The following is a 23,743-nucleotide window of genomic DNA, read 5'->3' as shown; positions in this document are numbered from 1 at the left end:
TGATCCATCCGAACTGCTGGAGAGTCGCCAGAGCGACGGAAAGGCTGTTTTGACACGCCAACTGAGAGGGTGCCCTGACCAGAAGATCGTCTAAGTAGGGAATCACCGAGTGGTCCTGAGAGTGTAGGACCGCCACAACAGATGCCATGACCTTGGTGAACACTCGTGGGGCTGTCGCCAGGCCGAAAGGCAATGCCACGAACTGAAGGTGTTTGTCCCTGATGGCGAAGCGCAAAAAGCGTTGATGTTCGGGTGCGATCGGCACATGGAGATAAGCATCCTTGATGTCGATCGATGCTAGGAAGTTTCCTTGTGACATTGAAGCGATGACAGAGCGGAGAGATTCCATCCGAAACTGTCTGGTGTTCACATGTCTGTTGAGTAGTTTGAGGTCCAGAACGGGACGGAACGAGCCGTCCTTCTTTGGCACCACAAACAAGTTGGAGTAAAAGCCGCGACCATGTTCCTGGAGGGGAACAGGGATCACAACTACTTCTGTTTTCAGAGCGTTCACCGCCTGAAAAAGTGCATCGGCTCGCTCGGGGGGGCGGAGATGTTCTGAAGAAACGAGTCGGAGGACGAGAGCTGAACTCTATCCTGTAACCGTGAGACAGAATGTCTCTCACCCATCGGTCTTGAACATGTGGCCACCAGGCGTCGCAAAAGCGGGAGAGCCTGCCACCGACCGAGGATGCGGTTCGGTGATGCCGAGAGTCATGAGGAGGCCGCCTTGGAAGCATTGCCTCCTGCGGCCTTTTGGGGGCGTGACTTAGCCCGCCACGCATAGGAGTTCCTCTGGCCTTTCTCCGGCCTGCTGGACGAAGAGGATTGGGGCTTGGCGGAGGGACGAAAGGACCGAAACCTCGATTGTATCTGTCGTTGCTGAGGTCTCTTTGGTTTGGACTGGGGTAAGGAGGAGTCCTTTCCCTTAGATTCCTTAATAATCTCATCCAATCGTTCACCAAACAATCGGTCGCCAGCAAACGGCAAACCGGTTAAGAAACTCTTGGAAGCCGAGTCTGCCTTCCATTCGCGCAGCCACATGGCCCTGCGGACTGCCACAGAGTTAGCGGATGCCACCGCTGTACGGCTAGCAGAGTCTAAACCTGCGTTCATGGCGTAGGAAGAAAAAGCTGACGCCTGGGAAGTCAAAGACGTAACCTGCGGAGCAGAATTACGTGTAACCGCATTAATCTCAGCCAGACAAGCTGAGATAGCTTGTAGTGCCCACACGGCTGCAAAGGCCGGGGCAAAAGACGCGCCCGTGGCTTCATAGATGGATTTCATCAGGAGCTCTATCTGCCCGTCAGTGGCATCTTTTAGCGATGATCCATCTGCAACCGATACCACAGATCTAGCCGCCAATCTAGAGACTGGGGGATCCACCTTGGGACATTGAGCCCAACCCTTGACAACGTCAGAAGGGAAGGGGTAACGTGTGTCAGTAAGGCGTTTAGTAAAGCGCTTGTCCGGAACCGCTCTGGGCTTCTGGACAGCATCTCTGAAGTTAGAGTGATCGAAAAACGCACTCCGTGTACGTTTAGGGAACCGAAACTGGTGTTTCTCCTGCTGAGAAGTCGACTCCTCTACAGGTGGCGGTGGGGGAGAGATATCTAACACCTGGTTGATGGACGAGATAAGATCATTTACTATGGCGTCCCCGTCAGGTATATCAAGATTGAGGGCAACGTCAGTGTCAGAGCCCTGAGCTGCGACGTCCGCCTCGTCCTCCAGAGAGTCCTCACGCTGGGAACCTGAGCAGCGTGAAGAAGTCGGGAAAGATTCCCAGCGTGCCCGCTTAGCCGGTCTGGGGCTGTGGTCCGGGCCGGAGTCCTCCACGTGAGACCTAGGGCCCCCCCTGGGAACGTGCTGCGGCGCGGGCAGAGAGGGGCCTGGGGGTGAAGATCCAACAGGGCCCGGGGCCTGTGTAGGGACCGGTCTGGACTGCAAAGCTTCACGCAGCTTGGCAGACCATTTGTCCATAGACTGAGCCATGGATTGTGAGAGTGACTCAGAGTTTTTCAGCAAAAACTGCAAACTCTGTCCCTGCCGCCTGTACAGGGGGAGCAAGGGATTCTACCTGAGCCGAGGGGCCCACTAGTGACCGAGGCTCCGGTTGTGGAAGCAAAACAGGGGTTGAGCATTGCTCACAGTGAGGGTAGGTGGAACCCGCAGGTAACTTAGCCGCACAAGAGGTACAGGTCGCAAAATAACCCTGTGTCTTGGCCCCCTTGCTCCTTGTGGACGACATGCTGTTGTCTCCTAGGAGAGTGATCACTGAGGGTATATGGGAAGGGTATACAGCCCGCCCGAACAGAAATATATAAATATATATAGTATCTATTCCGGCACCCTAAGGGGACCAGCACCGGGTGACCGGTGTGGCTTACCGACCGCTAAAAAGCGGAGTGTGTGTGTCGCGGGCGGGGAGGAGGGAGTCGGCACACCACGCTCACCCCTTCTGCTCGGGTCCGGCGGCTGCTGCTCAGTGGTGGCTCGAGCTGTGGGCCGGATCCCGGGGGTTCTCGAGCGGCACTCCTCGCCCGTGAGTGAAAAGGGGATTTTGGTTGGGGAGATTGTTTATTGTCAGTGACGCCACCCACGGTTGTGGTGATTGAGTGTACACCACCGCTGCTCTATATGGGGATCCCGGGGATGGTGAGGCGGAGCAGCCAGTTGTTGTGTTGTCCCTCCGTGGGTAGGGGTTGGTGATCCCGGGGCCCAGTGGGGTGCAGGGGCGCAGGGGCAGCGCTGTGCCTTGCGGCACTGAGGTACTCACTCAGCCAGTAAACACGACACAGTTCTCGGTAAACAAACGGCTGGTTGGACGGGTCCCTCGGACGGTTCACGGTGCTGCGGTTCCCTTCAGTTAGCGGTGACGGTCTCTTCCCTGCACCTTTGAAATGTCTGTTTGGTAGCGATGGCTTCCCACCGGTTACCCGCTCCCCGACTACAATCTGAGCCGGAGGAGCTCCACGCTTTGCCCGCAGGCGCCGGCCCTGGGAAACTGGTGCCTTGGCGGTGGCGGTGTTGTTGTATACTGCTCCAGACCCCCGGGTAGACACAGCCTCCGTGGTCCTTCCAGCAACCTCCAGACAGTCCCACTGCAGACCTTCACCACCGTCTGCTGACCTTGCTGACTCCGTCTGGGCACACAGCCACAGACCAACTTCAGGCTTTCTGTCACTTTCACTGTTGTTTCACTTCACTCTAGCTCCCTCCTGAGCTACACTCTGTTCCACAAGCTCGTCTTTCTGCTCACAAGCCCTGCCTGGGCTAAACTGCTCACACAAGCCCTTCCTGGGCTAAACTTGCTGCTTACTCAAGCTCGTCCCTGAGCTGACTGCCTGGTTTCTCCCGCCTCCAGAGCTGTGACCTCCTCGGTGGGCGGAGCCAACCGCCTGGCCCACCCCCTGGTGTGAATCATCAGCCTCTGGAGGAAGGCAACAAGGATTTGTAGGTTAGCTGGTGTACCTGCAGGGAATGTGGGGTGTGTGTGTGTGTTGTTACCTGTGTCCCCTGGCTTGCCCAGGGCGACACATTCCCCCTTAGCAAAACGCAGACCGTCCTCGGGCTGCCCGTCCAACACCGGTTTTATTTTCCTTTTGTTTTCTGTAAATGTAAAAAGGTATAACATGATAAACGGTAAATTATGTACATTTTTAATAATAACTCTTCCCAAGACGGGAGGCACATTTCTTTTAACGTTGCAAACGGTTTACGGTTACGGTTTCCGCTCTCTCCCACCCAAGCAACCTGGCCCTGATGCTGCCCCTAAAACCCAGGCAGCACCCCTTGACCCACAGTCCAGCACAAGTTACCCGAGCGGGATCTGTCCTTCCCCTCCAGAGGGTAGCCACCGGTTCCTTTGGTGGCTGGGCCCTGGCCTGCTCTGCTCAGGGCCCTCCCTCCAACCTGCCTCTCCGGAGGCGGCATTGCGGAAAACGGTAATGGTAAACAACATATTTACACGCCACTTAACGTTTGTGGTTGCCCTGCAAGTTCACGGGCTTGTCCATGGATAGTTCCCATGCAAAACTTTAAACGGTCCCACACAGGGACAACGGTGCCGGCTCCAGCCGGCTGAAAATCACTCAGATAATCAGGTTAAACTTCGGTATCATTTCACTTATCATTTTCAACTTTAGCAGAACTTTCAAACAAAATAGTGGTCCCAACGGGGACTGGACAACGGTGCTCCGCTGCCCTACTCCAGGCCTTCAGCTTCATCCGAGGGAGGGGGTGCAGGACTCACTCTGCTCTCCTGGCTGCCCCTCAGCTTCACATCCAGGGCAAACCACCCCCTCTCTCCGCAGTGTCGGGTGTACCGAACAAGGTCTCCCGGCATTAGGTTGCGGCCGGGACGCTCCTCAGGCAGGTGGGCATTCACATCCCGCCGGGCTACAAACACTTCGGCCTCCAGGCCCGGCTCGTAGATGAACCCGTAGCCCCGGCGGACATCAAACCGCCTCACCTGCCCCTCGTACAACGGGCCCCGGACACGGAACGTGGCCTGGCGGAGATTTTCTTTTTCTCGGATAGCTCGGGCCACCAGCTCGGCCTTCTTCCGCTCCCTCTCGGCGATCTCCAGGCCCAGCGGTACCAGCTCCCTATCCCAATACGGCGTTGCCGCCAGCGCCGGCGCACGGGTCGGGCCCCGCGGGACATCCTGGACGTTGCCCACTGTCAGGAATCTGGGCGGCATGTCCCGCGGTGTCTTGGCCTTGGGCGCTGCCTTGCAGCAACAACCCGGCGCTACCTCAGCCGAGGTGTGGGGGATGGGCATAGGGGCTTTCCGCTGCTGGGCCTTCGGCTCGGAGCGGGTCATCAGCTCCGGCTCGGGGGACTTCTCGGGGGATGCCTCCGGTGCGGACTTCGGGGTCTTCCAAGGCAACACCTCCGGTCGACTACGGGCTCCGGCTACAGGTCGGCCCGCCTGGGCGGGGACGCTGGGTACTGCTACCGGTTGCGGTGGTAGCAGGCCTAGTGGCGGGGTCATGGCCTCCGGGACGGGTGGCGAGGGAGGCAGCGAAGGGAGAGGGCTTCGACCGGGCCCCGCAGCCGCGATGACCGGCCCCTCCAGGGCATCGGGACGTGGGTCACTCACCCTCCCTTTCTCCGCTTCCTCCTCGCGTCTCCGCACGGTGGCTACAACGTCCGCCATGTCGGCCTCCCACTCCTCCATGAGGAGCTGCATCTTCACCTGCAGCCGTTTGTAGAGCTGCGCGGTCCGGATCTCCACCCACGCCGCGGTTCCAGGCGCGGGGGCTACGGTGTCGCGGGACGGCATCCACATGATGGCTTTCTCCTCCAGGAACGGTATGTTTGCAGAGTCCTGGCATCCCTGCTTTTATAGCCGCAGCTACATGCGTCCAGCCGCCATCGCGTCCCCCTTAGCTCTTTTCCGGCCCCTCCTCTCTCAGGGCGGGGTTTTGGCCTTCGCGCCTCTACTGCTCGAGAAGACGCTCGAGCGGGAACTTTTCGCGCCAAAGATGGCGGCTTCTGAAATTTTTCTGCCGGATACCTCCGGCGGTAACAAGGCGCACCTCTACCAGACGGCAGAGCGGTAAGATCCTGTTCGTGACACCAAGTTGTCGCGGGCGGGGAGGAGGGTGTCGGCACACCACGCTCACCCCTTCTGCTCGGGTCCGGCGGCTGCTGCTCAGTGGTGGCTCGAGCTGTGGGCCGGATCCCGGGGGTTCTCGAGCGGCACTCCTCGCCCGTGAGTGAAAAGGGGATTTTGGTTGGGGAGATTGTTTATTGTCAGTGACGCCACCCACGGTTGTGGTGATTGAGTGTACACCACCGCTGCTCTATATGGGGATCCCGGGGATGGTGAGGCGGAGCAGCCAGTTGTTGTGTTGTCCCTCCGTGGGTAGGGGTTGGTGATCCCGGGGCCCAGTGGGGTGCAGGGGCGCAGGGGCAGCGCTGTGCCTTGCGGCACTGAGGTACTCACTCAGCCAGTAAACACGACACAGTTCTCGGTAAACAAACGGCTGGTTGGACGGGTCCCTCGGACGGTTCACGGTGCTGCGGTTCCCTTCAGTTAGCGGTGACGGTCTCTTCCCTGCACCTTTGAAATGTCTGTTTGGTAGCGATGGCTTCCCACCGGTTACCCGCTCCCCGACTACAATCTGAGCCGGAGGAGCTCCACGCTTTGCCCGCAGGCGCCGGCCCTGGGAAACTGGTGCCTTGGCGGTGGCGGTGTTTCCCCGTTGTGGTTGGACCTTTGCTGTCAATCAGGACTTGCTTGTTGGGGGATCTACGTCCCCTTCACTAACGGATTTGGCAATTTACAGCGACTCCAAGCCTTGCCGGGATCCGAAAAGCCCCTGCCTTGGTGCTGACTGCCCTTTGTATACTGCTCCAGACCCCCGGGTACACACAGCCTCCGTGGTCCTTCCAGCAACCTCCAGACAGTCCCACTGCAGACCTTCACCACCGTCTGCTGACCTTGCTGACTCCGTCTGGGCACACAGCCACAGACCAACTTCAGGCTTTGTCACTTTCACTGTTGTTTCACTTCACTCTAGCTCCCTCCTGAGCTACACTCTGTTCCACAAGCTCGTCTTTCTGCTCACATGCCCTGCCTGGGCTAAACTGCTCACACAAGCCCTTCCTGGGCTAAACTTGCTGCTTACTCAAGCTCGTCCCTGAGCTGACTGCCTGGTTTCTCCCGCCTCCAGAGCTGTGACCTCCTCGGTGGGCGGAGCCAACCGCCTGGCCCACCCCCTGGTGTGAATCATCAGCCTCTGGAGGAAGGCAACAAGGATTTGTAGGTTAGCTGGTGTACCTGCAGGGAATGTGGGGTGTGTGTTGTTACCTGTGTCCCCTGGCTTGCCCAGGGCGACACATGTGTCCTCCAGATTCCCTGCCTTAGGTCTCCCAGCGTTGCAGAGCTCTTTCCAGGAAATCTTCCACAGGCAGAATGCCAAAGAAATGGCTGCCGGAGCTCTCAGGGGAGGAGAGGAGCCGTGGGCGGCGTTAGAAAAGTGCGGGAATCTGGAGTCCCCACAGTGATCAGTGAGGGGGGGGGGGAAACATACAGGATGCCCTGGCCCTCACAGCCGACATCAGGTCGGCAGTCCCGCCCTTATCCCTGATAGACATGCCCGGGGGCGGGAGTTTTGCTACTAGGCCGCAATTGAAGCCGGGGACTAAATTTAATACCGCGGCCGACAAACAGGCGCGGTCGGCGCGGAAGTCCGCCGGCCGTCACAAATAAGCAGCTGCTGCAGGGTCCGGGATGCAGGCGCTCCATGCACATCCCCCATGGGGGTACAGAGTACCTTAGTGATGCAGGGCCCGGTCCCTGAGGATAAACAAACTCCTGTCCGACAGATTCCCCCAGGGGCTGCGGAGGGAGCACGGTCCCAGTGACTGGATGACCGCTCAGGATCCCACTTCTCCCAGAGCCGCTAAGGGATGGTGAAGGAGACGGCATGAGGCTCCTGCCTTTGTACCCACAATGGGTACCTCAACCTTAACAGCACCGCCGACATAGTGGGGTGAGAAGGGAACATGCCGGGGGCCCCGTGGGGGCCCACTTTTCTTCCAACCGATATAACTAAAATGAGAAGATGAGTGGATGTGTGCCTCCTTCCACACAAAGCATAAAACTGAGGAACCCGTGATGCACGGGAGGGTGTATAGGCAGAGGGGAGGGGTTACACTTTTTAAAGTGTAATACTTTGTGTGGCCTCCGGAGGCAGAATTGTCTGGGTCTCCCAATGGAGCGACAAAGAAAAAAAAAAAAACACATGAAAAAACGCAAAAAACCCAAAAACAAAACCTGACACGTATGCATATAGCCTTAAATGTTTCCAAGAAGGGCCTGGATGTCTTTCTTGAAAAACAATCTCACAGGTTATTGGTGCTAAATCGTGTGATGGGACATTAATCCTGTGTGGAGTCAGGAACGTATTTTTTCCCTAATATCTATTAGCATCTGCCCTTTGGTGCACCATGGGATTTTAACCTTAACATGATAGGTAACTATAGGTTGAACTCGATGGAATGGGGTCATCTTTCAACTTTAAAAACTATGAGACTATCAGAGTGGCATCACTTAAAAGTGGAAGCATTTAGGAACCACAGGAGCTCGGCTATGAAGTGTCAGACCACGTGAAATTACAGAGCGGCGTCTATGAGGGCTGAGGTACATGGAGCATTAAGGGTGACCAGTGTCCTGCTGACTCAATAACTGCAGAGTCCACACCTCCTCTGGAATTAAAGAGGACCTGGTGTCCGGTGTAAATACCGCAGTTCTCCTAAATCTGGTGTTATTATTTTGTTCCTGTGTCTCTCCATTATTTTCCTGATTTGTAAACCTAGTCATTTCAGGACTACAAACTCACGCACATGGCAGTCCGGCATGCCCCCTTCTCTGATTGTACATTGACACTGAGGTGCCAATGTCTATTGAGAGCTGGCGTGGGCAGCTTTCTGGACTCTGCTACATGACAAAGAAGGGAATTTTGTTACTTACCGTAAATTCCTTTTCTTCTAGCTCTTATTGGGAGACCCAGACGATCGGGTGTATAGCACTGCCTCCGGAGGCCACACAAAGCAATTACACTAAAAAGTGTAAGGCCCCTCCCCTTCTGGCTATACACCCCCAGTGGGATCACTGGCTCACCAGTTTTAGTGCAAAAGCAAGAAGGAGGAAAGCCAATAACTGGTTTAAACAAATTCACTCCGAGTAACATCGGAGAACTGAAAACCGTTCAACATGAACAACATGTGTACCCGCAAACAAACCAACAATCCCGAAGGACAACAGGGCGGGTGCTGGGTCTCCCAATAAGAGCTAGAAGAAAAGGAATTTACGGTAAGTAACAAAATTCCCTTCTTCTTCGGCGCTCTATTGGGAGACCCAGACGATTGGGACGTCCAAAAGCTGTCCCTGGGTGGGTAAAGAAATACCTCATGTTAGAGCTGCAAGACAGCCCTCCCCTACGGGGAGGCAACTGCCGCCTGCAGGACTCTTCGACCTAGGCTGGCGTCCGCCGAAGCATAGGTATGCACCTGATAATGTTTGGTGAAAGTGTGCAGACTCGACCAGGTAGCTGCCTGGCACACCTGTTGAGCCGTAGCCTGGTGTCGCAATGCCCAGGACGCACCCACGGCTCTGGTAGAATGGGCCTTCAGCCCTGATGGAACCTGAAGCCCCGCAGAACGGTAGGCTTCAAGAATTGGTTCTTTGATCCATCGAGCCAGGGTGGCCTTAGAAGCCTGCGACCCTTTGCGCTTACCAGCGACAAGGACAAAGAGTGCATCCGAACGGCGCAGGGGCGCTGTGCGGGAAATGTAGATTCTGAGTGCTCTCACCAGATCTAACAAATGTAAATCCTTCTCATACCGATGAACTGCATGAGGACAAAACGAAGGCAAAAAGATATCCTGATTAAGATGAAAAGAGGATACCACCTTCGGGAGAAACTCCTGAATGGGGCGCAGCACTACCTTGTCCTGGTGGAAGACCAGGAAGGGAGCCTTGGAAGACAACGCTGCTAGCTCAGACACTCTCCGAAGAGATGTGATCGCTACCAGAAAAGCCACTTTCTGTGAAAGTCTAGAAAGTGAAACCTCCTTCAGAGGCTCGAAGGGCGGCTTCTGGAGGGCAACTAGTACCCTGTTCAGATCCCATGGATCTAACGGCCGCTTGTACGGGGGAACTATATGGCAAACCCCCTGTAGGAACGTGCGCACCTTAGGAAGTCGTGCTAGACGCTTCTGAAAAAAGACGGATAGCGCCGAGACTTGCCCTTTAAGGGAGCCGAGCGACAAACCTTTTTCTAACCCAGATTGGAGGAAAGAAAGAAGGGTAGGTAATGCAAATGGCCAGGGAGACACTCCCTGAGCAGAGCACCAGGATAAGAATATCCTCCACGTTCTGTGGTAGATCTTAGCAGACGTGGGCTTCCTAGCCTGTCTCATGGTGGCAACGACCCCTTGGGATAAGCCTGAAGACGCTAGGATCCAGGACTCAATGGCCACGCAGTCAGGTTGAGGGCCGCAGAATTCCGATGGAAAAACGGCCCTTGGGACAGTAAGTCTGGTCGGTCTGGTAGTGCCCACGGTTGGCCGACCGTGAGATGCCACAGATCCGGATACCACGCCCTCCTCGGCCAGTCTGGAGCGACGAGTATGACGCGGCTGCAGTCGGATCTGATCTTGCGTAGCACTCTGGGCAAGAGTGCCAGAGGTGGAAACACATAAGGGAGCCGGAACTGCGACCAATCTTGCACTAGGGCGTCTGCTGCTAGAGCTCTTTGATCGCGAGACCGTGCCATGAATGTTGGGACCTTGTTGTTGTGCCGGGACGCCATTAGGTCGACGTCCGGCCTTCCCCATCGGCGACAGATTTCCTGAAACACGTCCGGGTGAAGGGACCATTCCCCTGCGTCCATGCCCTGGCGACTGAGGAAGTCTGCTTCCCAGTTTTCTACGCCGGGGTAGTGAACTGCGGATATGGTGGAGGCCGTGGCTTCCACCCACATCATAATGCGCCGGACTTCCTGGAAGGCTTGCCGACTGCGAGTCCCTCCTTGGTGATTGATGTATGCCACCGCTGTGGAGTTGTCCGATTGAATTCGGATCTGCTTCCCTTCCAGCCACTGCTGGAAGGCTAGTAGGGCAAGAAACACTGCTCTGATTTCCAGAACATTGATCTGAAGGGTGGACTCCTGCTGAGTCCACGTACCCTGAGCCCTGTGGTGGAGAAACACTGCTCCCCACCCTGACAGACTCGCGTCTGTCGTGACCACCGCCCAGGACGGTGGTAGGAAGGATCTTCCCTGTGATAATGAGGTGGACAGGAGCCACCACTGCAGAGAGTCCTTGGCCGTCTGGGAAAGGAAGACTTTCCTGTCCAGGGATGTCGACTTCCCGTCCCATTGGCGGAGAATGTCCCATTGAAGTGGACGCAGATGAAACTGCGCAAACGGAACCGCCTCTATTGCCGCCACCATCTTCCCGAGGAAGTGCATGAGGCGTCTTAAGGAGTGCGACTGACCTTGAAGGAGAGCCTGCACCCCTGTCTGTAGTGACCGCTGCTTGCTCAGCGGAAGCTTCACTATCGCTGAGAGAGTATGAAACTCCATGCCAAGATACGTTAGTGATTGGGTCGGTGACAGATTTGACTTTGGGAAGTTGATGATCCACCCGAACGCCTGGAGAGTCTCCAGTGCAAAATTCAGGCTGAGTTGGCATGCCTCCTGAGAGGGTGCCTTGACTAGTAGATCGTCCAAGTAAGGGATCACAGAGTGTCCGTGAGAGTGCAAGACTGCTACCACTGCTGCCATGATCTTGGTGAACACCCGGGGGGCTGTCGCCAGACCAAATGGCAGAGCCACGAACTGAAGATGTTCGTCTCCCATGACGAAGCGCAGAAAGCGTTGGTGTTCCGTAGCAATCGGCACGTGGAGATAAGCATCTTTGATGTCTATTGATGCTAGGAAATCTCCTTGGGACATTGAGGCAATGACTGAGCGGAGGGATTCCATCCGGAACCGCCTGGCGTTCACATGCTTGTTGAGCAGTTTTAGGTCCAGAACAGGACGGAAGGAGCCGTCCTTTTTTGGAACCACAAAGAGATTGGAGTAAAATCCTCGCCCCCGTTTCAGAGGGGGGACAGGGATCACGACTCCTTCTGCTCTTAGAGAGTCCACCGCCTGCAGCAGGGCATCTGCTCGGTTGGGGTGTGGGGAGGTTCTGAAGAACCGAAGTGGAGGCCGAGAACTGAACTCGATTCTGTACCCGCGAGACAAAATGTCTGTTACCCACCGGTCTTTGACCTGAGACAGCCAAATGTCGCAAAAGCGGGAGAGCCTGCCACCGACCGAGGATGCGGAGGGAGGAGGCCGAAAGTCATGAGGCAGCCGCCTTGGAAGCGGTTCCTCCATTTGCTTTCCTGGGGCGTGAGTGAGCCCGCCAGGAATCTGAGCTCCCTTGTCCTTTCTGAGTCCCTTTGGACGAGGAGAATTGGGGCTTGCCCGAGCCTCGAAAGGACCGAAACCTCGACTGCCACTTTTTCTGTTGAGGTTTACTTGCTCTGGGCTGTGGTAAGGAAGAGTCCTTACCCTTGGACTGTTTTATGATTTCAGCCAATGGCTCACCAAACAGTCTGTCTCTAGATAATGGCAAGCTGGTTAAGCATTTTTTGGAACCAGCATCTGCTTTCCAGTCCTTTAACCATAAGGCTCTGCGCAAAACCACAGAATTGGCGGCCGCCATAGAGGTACGGCTCGTAGATTCTAGGACAGCATTGATAGCATAAGTCGCAAACGCAGACATTTGCGAAGTTAGGGACGCCACCTGTGGCACTGCTGGATGTATGATAGCATCCACCTGTGCTAAACCAGCTGAAATAGCTTGGAGTGCCCACACGGCCGCGAATGCTGGAGCAAACGACGCGCCGACAGCTTCATAGACAGATTTCAACCAAAGGTCCATCTGTCTGTCGTTGGCATCTTTAAGTGAAGCGCCATCCTCTACTGCGACTATGGATCTAGCCGCAAGCTTGGAAATTGGGGGATCAACCTTTGGGCACTGGGTCCAGCGTTTGGCCACTTCAGCGGGAAAAGGATAACGGGTATCCTTAGAACGTTTAGAGAAACGCTTGTCTGGATGAGCGTCGTGCTTCTGGATAGATTCTCTGAAGTCAGAGTGGTCCAAAAAAGCACTTAATTTACGCTTGGGATATAGGAAATGGAACTTCTCCTGCTGTGCAGCTGCCTCCTCTGCTGAAGGAGCTGGGGGAGAAATATCCAACAGTCTATTAATCGCCGATATAAGGTCATTAACCATGGCGTCACCCTCAGGGGCATCCAGATTGAGAGGGGCCTCAGGATTAGAATCCTGATCACCGTCCTCAGTCTCATCACAGAGAGATTCTTCTCGCTGAGACCCTGAGCAGTGTGATGACGTGGAGGGTCTTTCCCAGCGAGCTCGCTTAGGCTGCCTGGGACGGTCATCTGAGTCAGAGACTTCAGCTTGTGATGCTTGAGACCCCCTTGAAGTACGGATTAGTTCCAACTGAGGGGGACCAGAGAGCATAGCCACAGCAGTGTCCATGGTCTGAGGAACTGGCCTGGCCTGCAAGGTCTCCAGGATTTTTGTCATAGCCTCAGACATTTTATCAGCAAACACTGCAAAGTCTGTCCCCGTCACCGGGGCAGGGCTCACAGGCGTCTCTGCCTGGGCTACCACCACAATAGGCTCTGGCTGACGAAGTGCCACTGGGACTGAACATTGCACACAATGTGAATCATTGGAGCCTGCCGGTAGATCAGCCCCACATGCAGCACAAACAGTGCACACAGCCCGTGCCTTGGCAGCCTTGCGTTTTGCGGATGACATGTTGCTGCCTCCTCAGAGCAGTACAGGGTGTCCAGCCAAGAAGCGACCTACAGTGCAACTATATATATATATATATATATATATATATATGGTACCAAGATAAAAGTACACTATATATCACTGAGGCACTAGTGGGGCCAGCACTACTGTGCAGCTTACCGCCCGCTTAGGAGCGGTGTGTGGTCGCCAGAAATCCCTCTAGTCTGGGTCTCCCAGAGCCTGCTGCCTCTCCCCAGCCAGATCGCATGTGTAATGGCTGCCGGCGTCCTTGTGGAGAGGGGGGGCGGGCCCTGGGCGTACACCGACAAAGAGCGGGAAGTCTGCTTCCCACTGTGCCTAGTGAGAGGGCTGGAGCATGTAAATAAAGCTCCAGCCCTCGGCGCTGCCTATTGAGCAGCGTCTCTCCCCTACCCTGATTGACAGGGTGGGGGCGGGAACGAAGCGGCGCTAGGCCGCAGAAGCCGGGGGCTAAAGTTAGAAGCGCCGCCGCCGTAAAAGCGCGGTCGGCGCAAAGCCCCCGGCGCACCACAAGTCGCAGCTGCGCCGCCGCTCCAGGAGCGGTCGGCGCAGTAGTTCCCAATACACAACGTCACTCAGCAAAGCTGCAGTGACCTAACCCCCAGCGTACAGCGCCGCTGTCCCCGGCGCACTACAACGCTCAGCAAGCCCTGAGAGTGTCCGTGCCTGCCGGGGACACAGAGTACCTGAAAGTTGCAGGGCCTTGTCCCTGAACGGCACTCCCGCTCCACATCCAGCAGGTTCTATGGGTCTGTGGATGGAGCCCGGCCCCAGGGCTTGGGGGCCGGCAAGATCCCACTTCCACAGAGCCCTAAGGGGATGTGGAAGGAAAACAGCATGTGGGCTCCAGCCTCCGTACCAGCAATAGGTACCTCAACCTTACAAGCACCAACCGCGGGTGAGAAGGGAGCATGCTGGGGGCCCCATATGGGCCCTCTTTTCTTCCATCCGATAGAGCCAGCAGCTACTGCTGACTACAAACAGTGGAGCTATGCGTGGATGTCTGACCTCCTTCGCACAAAGCAGAAAACTGGTGAGCCAGTGATCCCACTGGGGGTGTATAGCCAGAAGGGGAGGGGCCTTACACTTTTTAGTGTAATTGCTTTGTGTGGCCTCCGGAGGCAGTGCTATACACCCGATCGTCTGGGTCTCCCAATAGAGCGCCGAAGAAAGGTAAAAATTCTGATTGTGACAGAATGGCTGCAGCCAGTAATCTAAGTGATACATCGTTGGAATCAGGATCCCTTTGCCTACATCATGCTGCTCTCTGATGAGGTAATAAAAACCTGCTGACACGTTGCCTTTAAAAGGGGTTGTCCCTTGAACAAAGTTCATTTTAAATCAACAGATCTTGGAACAATAATAATTTCCACAATTGGATGTGTTTTTAAAAAAAAAAAAAAAAAAATGTTCCTGTGCGGAGATCATTTTAAAGAGAACTGTCACCATTTTTACCACCCCTTTCATCCTGTAGATTTCCAGTCCTTGAAGGGCAGATCCTCTCTCTCTGTGGTGCGGTCATGGGTGAGAGAAAAGACTAGATTTACATACAGGTAAGAGGGAGGGCATTCACAAGAATAGAGAAGAGAAGGTGTAAAAGAAATACATTGCAACATTCAGGAAAAGAGCAGCATTTACACCAGGCAAAAAAACCCAAACATATTTATAGAAAAGGGAAGGTCATCTGACTTTAACATTAGCTTCATACGATGGAGTTCCATGGCCGAGCAGCTGCATGCAACGTTACATCACCAAGCACAATACCAAGCGTCGGATGGAGAGGTGTAAAGAACGCAGATACTGGATTCTGGGGCAGTGGAAATGTGTTTTGAAGAGTCACACATCACACTTCTCAGTCAGTTTGATGGACAAGTCTGGGTTTGGTGAACACCAGATGAGAATTACATGTCTGACTGCAATGTACAGACTGTAAAGCTTGGTGCAGGAGGAAAAATACTATGGGGAGGTTTTCCAGGGGTCAGCCAAGATCTCTCATTTCTAGTAAAGGGAAATCCTAATGCTTCAGCACACCAAATATTTTGGATAATAGTTTACTTCCAATTTTGTGGGAACAATTTGGGAAAGGCTCCTTCTGTTCCAGCATGACTGTACCGGGTAGGTCCATAAACCATGTTTGGGTGAGTTTGGTGTGAAAGGACTTCTATTCCAATAATCGGTATCTGACCTCATAAATACTTTTTTGTATGAAGGGGCATAAAGACAGACAGACAGACAAGACACAGAGACAGACAAGACACAGAGACAGACGAGACAGACAAGACACAGAGACAGACGAGACAGACAAGACACATAGACAGACGAGACACAGAGACAGACGAGACACAGAGACAGACGAGACACAGAGACAGACGAGACACAGAGACAGACGAGACACAGAGACAGACGAGACACAGAGACAGACGACACAGAGAGACAGACACAGAGAGACAGACACAGAGAGACAGACACAGAGAGACAGACACAGAGAGACAGACACAGAGAGACAGACACAGAGAGACAGACACAGAGAGACAGACACACCTCCATCTTGTAGAAATCCTTCCCAAACATGTATTAGCCATTTAAATGGATTTTATTTCAAAATATGTTCTAAATTTCAATTTTCATGTTCAAAATTAAAGAAAAGGACAAGACACAAAACTCACTTTTGAATTGATAACACTTTTGGTAAACTTTGTTGCTATGATTTCAGCGTTATGGTTTATCTCCCAAATACAGGAAAATGAAAGTCTGGAAAACAAGAAAGCATAGAAAGTTATACTTATATTCCAATATCAATAAATCGCATGTTTTTTATGTGGCATATCTATTAAGTAGAACTTCCGCACATACCTGTCCACGTCTGATCTCAAAGAACAGAGGTTTGAGCTAAGAAGATCTGGCACCATGTCAATCCTCTGGAAAGAGAACACAAGATATTGGTACTTTTTGATGTCTCACCTATAATAACAGCTGTTATCTAATCATCAGTAGCAATGGAGGCCGATTATAAAAATATCTAAGATAATACACTAATTATAAAGAACTAAAGAAGCCAAGTTTGTAATTTCTTATGACATTCGACTAAGAATTTTAAGAGCCATCATCAATCTCACTTCTATGGTCACATTATTGGTTTTAGTTACCTTTATGAATGTTAACCAACTACTAGTATCGCCAACCATGGCCACTGAATATTAAAAAATAACCTGAAACCATCCACATACCCCAGAATCTCCACAGTCCTAGACATAACAGATATATCTTATATGATAACTCAACTGCTTTACAACACCCTGGGTGGCAATAATCTATGATACAAAATAGAAACCCTTCTACCCATGCTTAAGTGTGGCCAATTACAAGAGGACAGAAGACCTCATATAGCTAGGCTCAGTGCCTGGCACACAATAATGGCACGGTTCTCCAATCAGTCTTGGAAAGTCTGGCGCGGTTTCCCTAAAATATGACATAGCAAATCACTATTACCATATATTATTAGCATGGCATAAATTACACAATGTGACCTCTATTTCTTGTATTCATGGCTACTAGATAAAAGCAATTGTATGGTCAGACAGTCATTGTACAGGAGAAGCAGGAGCTTATGCAGACACCTGTATTTAGATGTCAGAAGTAGGCAACAAAAATCAATGATGCTACCTAATAGCGTCTTCCCACCCGCACTACTCTGAAGAGATACAGTGTTTCCCACCCCCAAAATAATCTGTAGCAGAATTTTTTTCAGGCTTTTTTGCAGAATGTTTAAAATATAAGCCCTACTCCTAAAATAAGCCCTAGTTGTCCTTTTTTGCACACCATACTGATAGTATCCTACTATAGGGCTTGGGCAGCCCTTTCAGAATATGTAGCTTTTACTGCTGTTCGTTGCTCAGTTATGTTACTACAAGTCCCGGATAATTTATAATCAAGCGCCGGCTGTTAATGCAAAATGAATAGTCACCATTTTCCCCTCCCATAATCCCACCCACCCCTCTATGCCAGGGTTCGTTATTGGGTGCAGTCAGACTGCTGCATTACTGGCCTGAGGACTGCATTGTAATTCTCAGACTGGTCTTCTGCTATCCTTACCCGAGAGTAACAGCTGCATAGAAATACATGCTGTCACATTCAGGTCAGGAGAGTAGATGACCAGTCTGAGGATTATGGCGCGATACTCTGTCTAGTAATAAGGCATTCTGACACTGCAGCTAATCACCGACACCTGCGCAGAATATTCACCTTATACCCATTTACCCGGCCCCCGCTCCCGCTCCCCCAGTCCCACTAACAGGAGCTCTATAGACCGCTCGCTCTGTCTGCAATAAACTTTCCTACATCCATGATCTTTTCATCACTAATAAACTTTCCTTCCTTGGCATCACTGAAACCTAGCTCACCCTCCTGCTGCACTTTCTTATGGTGGTCTCCATCTCTCTCACACCCCCCGCCCCACTAACAAGCATGGTGGAGGAGTTAGTTTGCTCCTGTCCAACCAATGCTCCTTTGCACCAATTCCACTACCACCCTCTGTTACTTTCCTCTCTTTTGAGGTACACTCTGTCCGCATCTACTCCCCCTCCAACCGGCCATCATTTATCACCCTCCAGGGCCAGCCACTGCCTTTTTTGACCATTTCACCACCTGGCTACTACATTTCCTTTCCATCGACATCCCCACCATCATCATGGGTGACTTCAACATCCCCATTAACACTTCCCACTCATCTGTCTCTAAACTACTAACACTCACTTCCTCCTTCGGTCTCACCCAATGGTCTTCTGCAGCTACTCGCAAAGATGGCCACACGATGGACCTAATCTTCACTCGCCTCTGTTCCCTATCCAACCTCTCTAACTCACCTCTTCCCCTGTCTGACCACAACCTACTCACATTCTGTTCCCCCTCTTACGCAACACTTCCTCCACAAACTTTCACACTCTCGCAGAAATATCAAACACCTTGATCTACACTCACTTTCTCAGTCCCTTCTCCCTCTTGCAGACATTGCTTCTTTACATGATGCAGATGCTGCTGCCACTTTATACAACACCACCATCTCTGCAGCTCTCGAATCAGTTGCCCCCCTCACACACACAAAAACCTGCACAATCAACAGGCAACCCTAGCACACGAGTCAGACTAAAGAATTGAGATGGGCTTCCAGAATTGCTGAGCGCAGATGGAAGAGGTCTCATTTTCCTGTCCACTGAGCACTTTGTCACATACAAACAGCCCTCACCACTTTAAAGTCCGCACTTACTGCTGCAAAACAAACCTACTTCTCATCTCATATCCTCTCTCTCTCACAACCGCAAACAGCTGTTCAACACCTTTAACTCTCTCCTCCGTCCCCCAGCACCACCTCCCTCTCCTCTCATCTCAGCTGAAGACTTTGCCTCTTTCTTCAAGCAGAAGATTGACAACATCAGAGCAAGCTTTCGCCCACAATCACCACAGCCACTCCTCACAACTACTCAGCCTTCTTCCTCCAAATCCAGCTTCTCCACTAGGACAGAAGATCATCTTTCCACTTTACTCTCAAGATCACATCTCACAACCTGCCTGCTTGTTCCACTCCCATCCACCTCATCTCCAATCTCAGCAGTCTTCATCCCAGCCCTAACCCATCTCTTCAACCCATCACTAACACCTGGTATATTCCCTTCATGCTTTAAACATGCCTCAATTACACCCATCCTCAAAAAGCCCTCCCTTGACCCTTCCTCTGTGTCAAACTATCGCCACATATCACTTCTCCCCTACGCCTCAAAACTACTGGAAAAGCACTGTCCATCTCGAATTGTCCTCCTACCTCTCTTCCTGCTCCCTCTTTGACTGTCTACAATCTGGCTTCTGACCCCATCATTCCACTGAAACTGCCCTAACTAAAGTAACTAATGACCTACTAACCGCAAAAGCCAAGCAACACTACTCTGTCCTCCTACTCCTGGACCTGTCCCCTGCCTTTGACACAGTAGACAACTCCCTTCTACTACAAATTCTCTCATCTCTGGGCATCACAGACTTGGCCCTATCCTGGATCTCCTCATACTTAACCGACCGAACTTTCAGCATCTCCCACTCTCACACCACTTCCTCATCTCGCCCCCTATCTGTCGGGGTCCCCCAAGGTTCAGTTCTAGGACCCCTGCTGTTCTCAATCTACACGTTCGGCCTGGGATGGCTCATAGAGTCCCATGGCTTTCAGTATCACCTCTATGCTGATTATACGCAGATCTACCTCTCTGGACCTGACATCACCTCCCTACTAACCAAAATCCCACAAAGTCTGTCTGCTATTTCATCCTTTTTCTCTGCTGGATTCCTAAAACTGAACATGGACAAAACAGAATTCATTATCTTTCCTCCTCCACAGTCAACCCCCCCTACCTGACCTATCCATCAATGTCAATGGCTGCTCACTTTCCCCAGTCCCACGTGCTCGCTGCCGGGGAGTAAAGGGGGCTTTACACGCTACGATATCGTTAATGTTTGGTCGTCGGGGTCAAGTTGTTAGTGACGCACATCCGGCGTCATTAACGATATCGCAGCGTGTGACATGTACCAGCGACCTCAAAAATGGTGAAAATCGTTCACCATGGAGAGGTCGTCCCAAACTCAAAAATCGGTAAGGGTTGTTTATCCAGGTGGTTCATCGCTCATGCGGCAGCACACATTGCTATGTGTGACACCGCAGGAGCGAGGAACGTCTCCTTACCTGCCGCCGGCCACAATGCGGAAGTAAGGAGGTGGGCGGGATGTTACGTCCTGCTCATCTCCGCTCCTCCGCTTTGATTGGCCAGCCGCTTAGTGACGTTGCGGTGACGTCGCTGTGATGCCGAACGTCCCTCCCCCTTGAAGGAGGGATTGTTCGGCTGTCACAGCGACGCCGCCGACCAGGTAAGTATGTGTGACGCTGCCGTAGCGATAATGTTCGCTACGGCAGCGATCACAAACAATCGCATGCACGACGGGGGCGGGTACTTACACGCTCGCTATCGCTACAAATTGCTAGCGATATCGCTACCGTGTAAAGCCCGATTAACTCTAGACTTCGATCTCTCTTTCAAGCCACACATCCAAGCCCTTTCCACCTCCTGCCACCTCCAACTCAAAAACATTTCCCAGATCCGTACATTCCTTTCCCAAGAAGCTGCAAAAACCGTAGTGCATGCCTTTATTATCTCCCGCCTGGATTATTGCAACTTCCTGCTCTGTGGCCTCCCTTCTAACAGTCTCGCACCCCTACAATCTATTCTAAACTATGCTGCCAGACTGATCTATCTGTCCCCCCACTACTCCCCGACCTCTCCTCTCTGCCAATCCCTTCACATTGCCCAACAACTCCAGTTCAAAACCCTAACCATGACCTACAAAGCCACCCACAACCTATGTTCTCCCTACATCTGTGACCTAGTCTCCCGGTACTTACGTGCACGTAACCTTCGATCCTCGCAAGGTCGTCTCCTCCTCTACTCCCCTCTCATCTCCTCTTCCCACTATCGCATCCAAGATTTCTCGCGTGCCTCCTCCATACTCTGGAATGCTCTGCCACAACACATCAGACACTCGTCTACATTGACAAGCTTCAAAAGGAACCTGAAGACCCACCTCTTCCGACAAGTCTACAACCTGCCGTAACCCTCAATGGCACTTTACACACAGCTACACTTTACACTGGTGAAAGCACCCGTCCTCGTTGGTTGTGCGTCACGGGCAAATCGCTGCCCGTGGCGCACAACATCGCTACGAACGGTCACACGTACTTACCTGCCTAGCGACGTCCCTTTCTAAGGGAGAGGCTCGTTCGGCGTCACAGCGGCATCACTAAGCGGCCAACCAATAGAAGCGGAGATGATCGGCCGGAATATCCCACCCACCTCCTTCCCTCCTCATTGCCGGCGGCCATAGGTACGATGTTGTTCCTCGTTTCTGCGGTGTCACACATAGCGATGTGTGCTGCCACAGGAACGACTAACAACCTGCATCAGCAACGATATTTGAGATTAGAAAGACGTGTCAACGATCAACGATATGGTGAGTATTTTTGATAGTTAGCGGTCGTTCGTACGTTTCACACGCAATGACGTCGCTAACAAGGCCGGATGTGTGTCACGAATTCCGTGACCCCAATGACATCTCATTAGCGATGTTGTTGCGTGTAAAGCGGCCTTTAGTCTAATACAGCGCTGCACAACCAGCTCTACCCTCACCTACTATAGCCACACCCATCCCTCGTAGACTGTGAGCCCTCGCGGGCAGGGACCTCTGTCCTCCTGTACCTGTCTGTGCCTTGTATTGTTTATGATTATTGTACCGGTCCCTATTTTATATACCCCTTTCACATGTAAAGTGCCATGGAATAGCGCCATGGAATAAATGGCGCTAGAATAATTATTAATAATAATAATAATTTTGCAATAACAGCTGGCATGGCTATAAATTTACGGGTCTTATTGCAACAGAATGGGGAAAAGTACTGCAATAAATGTTACATATCCGAAAAGGGCTGCCCAAACCTTATTTCAGGACACTAGGTATTCGTATGGCACACAAAAATGTCCTGACAGGTTTCCTTTAAAGAATACAGCAGGACACATCATCAAATAAAGCAAAAGACATTCCCTGAAAATAAGCAATTGTGGAATGCCCTACCACAAGAGGCAGTAATGGCAGATACAATAACAGCTTTTAAAAAAGTGCTGGATGATTTCCTCAGTACACACACATTGTCGGTTATAAATGATTTCGTGACAAAACATATATAATTAGTGGAGGATAATTAAACTAGATGGAACGACGGCTTTTTTCAACCTATGTAACTGAGCCCTAGCGTATCTTTCAAAGCCAAAAATAATATAAGACCTTGTCTTATTTTCGGAGAAACACTGTCTTAAAAGAGGGAAAACAGTTAAGAGAGGCCAGGTAAGTATTGCTTTTGAACTGCAGTAACATTTATTTCACTTTTTGGTGGGTATGAAGGCAATTAACAAGCATTTTGCCTCTAGGCTCAAGAAATGTAAATCTTGCAATGATGTGGTATTCAGTATTTTTAGCAGTGTAATCAATCGCAGCAAAAACAAACAAAACAAACACATACATATTAGTTTATTACTATGAATTAAATATACAAAGTTTTTTTTTTCCAATGGGACATGATTCATATCTTAAAAAATATTCTGTTGTGAGGTTTACTCCCCCAAACTGAACACTTAGCAGTTTAAGAGTGAAGAATACAAGTCAACCAATATCTATGTGCTCCAATAGAGATCCTCCAGCGCTGAGAAAACTTGTTCTGGAAGTATATGATAATGATGCAGGAAAGGCATTGGGGCAGACTGATGTGCTCCCGTTTCATCAGCCCACTTCCCCGCAGCATGATCTTTTAATCTTTTTGATTTACTGCTTCACTGCTTTAGCAACATTAGGTGTCTGGCCGGTGGTAGGAAGGCTGTTAATCAAGGAAATTGGTGCGGGGCGGCCAGTAATGAAGAACGCTGTTGAACTCAAAGTCCTATGGCTTACCCTCAATACCTCATTAGCATATTCTTTCAGAATGGAATTTCTTAGCGCTGTAGTAAGAATTTGGAGCCATCCAGGTATCAAATAAGAGATACATGGAGATTTAATCAGTGTAGAAAATGTAGACTTGATGACAAGATTTACAATAAAAGTACTTAAATCGTAAACGTCATTTTATTTCATTTCTTCCCCAATAAATCAATAGTGCAAATGAGGATAAGAAACTTGGTAACACAACTTATTAGAGATCTGCTTCTTTCTCCCTGTGGTCTGATCTTTCATTCTCAATTCACTTGTTAAAAGGGAATCTGTCACCAGTTTTTCAGCCTATAAGCTGCAGCCACCACCACCGGGCTCTTATATACAGCATTCTAGCTTGCTGTATATAAGAGCCGAGGCCACTGTGTAGAATGTAAAAAACACTTTATAATGCTCACCTAACGGTCGCGCTGTGGTGGAGTTGGGCCATATGGGCATCTCCGTTGTCCGGTGCTGGCGCCTCCTCTTTCGGCCAGGCTTCGTCCTCCTTCTGAAGCCGGGGTGCATGACGCATCCTATGTCATACACACTCGCCGGTCCCACGCAGGCGCACTACAATACTCTGATCTGCCCTGCTCAGGGGAGATCAAAGTGGGCCTGCGCAGGACCTCAATGCCGGTGAGTGTGGCTAACGTAGTTGCGTCAGGCATCCAATTTACAGAAGAAAAAAGACAAAGATGGCCAAAAGAAGCGGCGCCAGTACCAGACAACGGAAATGCCCATCTAACCCAACTCCACCACAGCGCGACCGTTAGGTGACTATTATAAAGTGTTTATGTTCTACACAGCGGCCTGGGCT

General features: G+C 51.8%; 1 protein-coding gene across 1 annotated transcript in view; it reads right to left on the bottom strand.

Moving 5' to 3' along the window:
* Nucleotides 1-23,743, bottom strand: part of DIS3 (DIS3 exosome endoribonuclease and 3''-5'' exoribonuclease) — a 114,326-nt gene that overhangs the window by 25,459 nt on the left and 65,124 nt on the right. The window contains exons 13-14 of the mRNA XM_075336816.1: nt 16,234-16,298; nt 16,047-16,131 (exon numbers count right to left, since the gene is read on the bottom strand). Of these exons, the coding sequence (XP_075192931.1) occupies nt 16,047-16,131; nt 16,234-16,298 (150 nt within the window). The remainder of the gene's footprint in view (nt 1-16,046; nt 16,132-16,233; nt 16,299-23,743) is intronic.

This window comes from Anomaloglossus baeobatrachus, chromosome 2, assembly GCF_048569485.1.
Source record: "Anomaloglossus baeobatrachus isolate aAnoBae1 chromosome 2, aAnoBae1.hap1, whole genome shotgun sequence".
Lineage (NCBI taxonomy): Eukaryota > Metazoa > Chordata > Amphibia > Anura > Aromobatidae > Anomaloglossus > Anomaloglossus baeobatrachus.
This window is presented reverse-complemented; position numbering and strand designations above follow the sequence as displayed.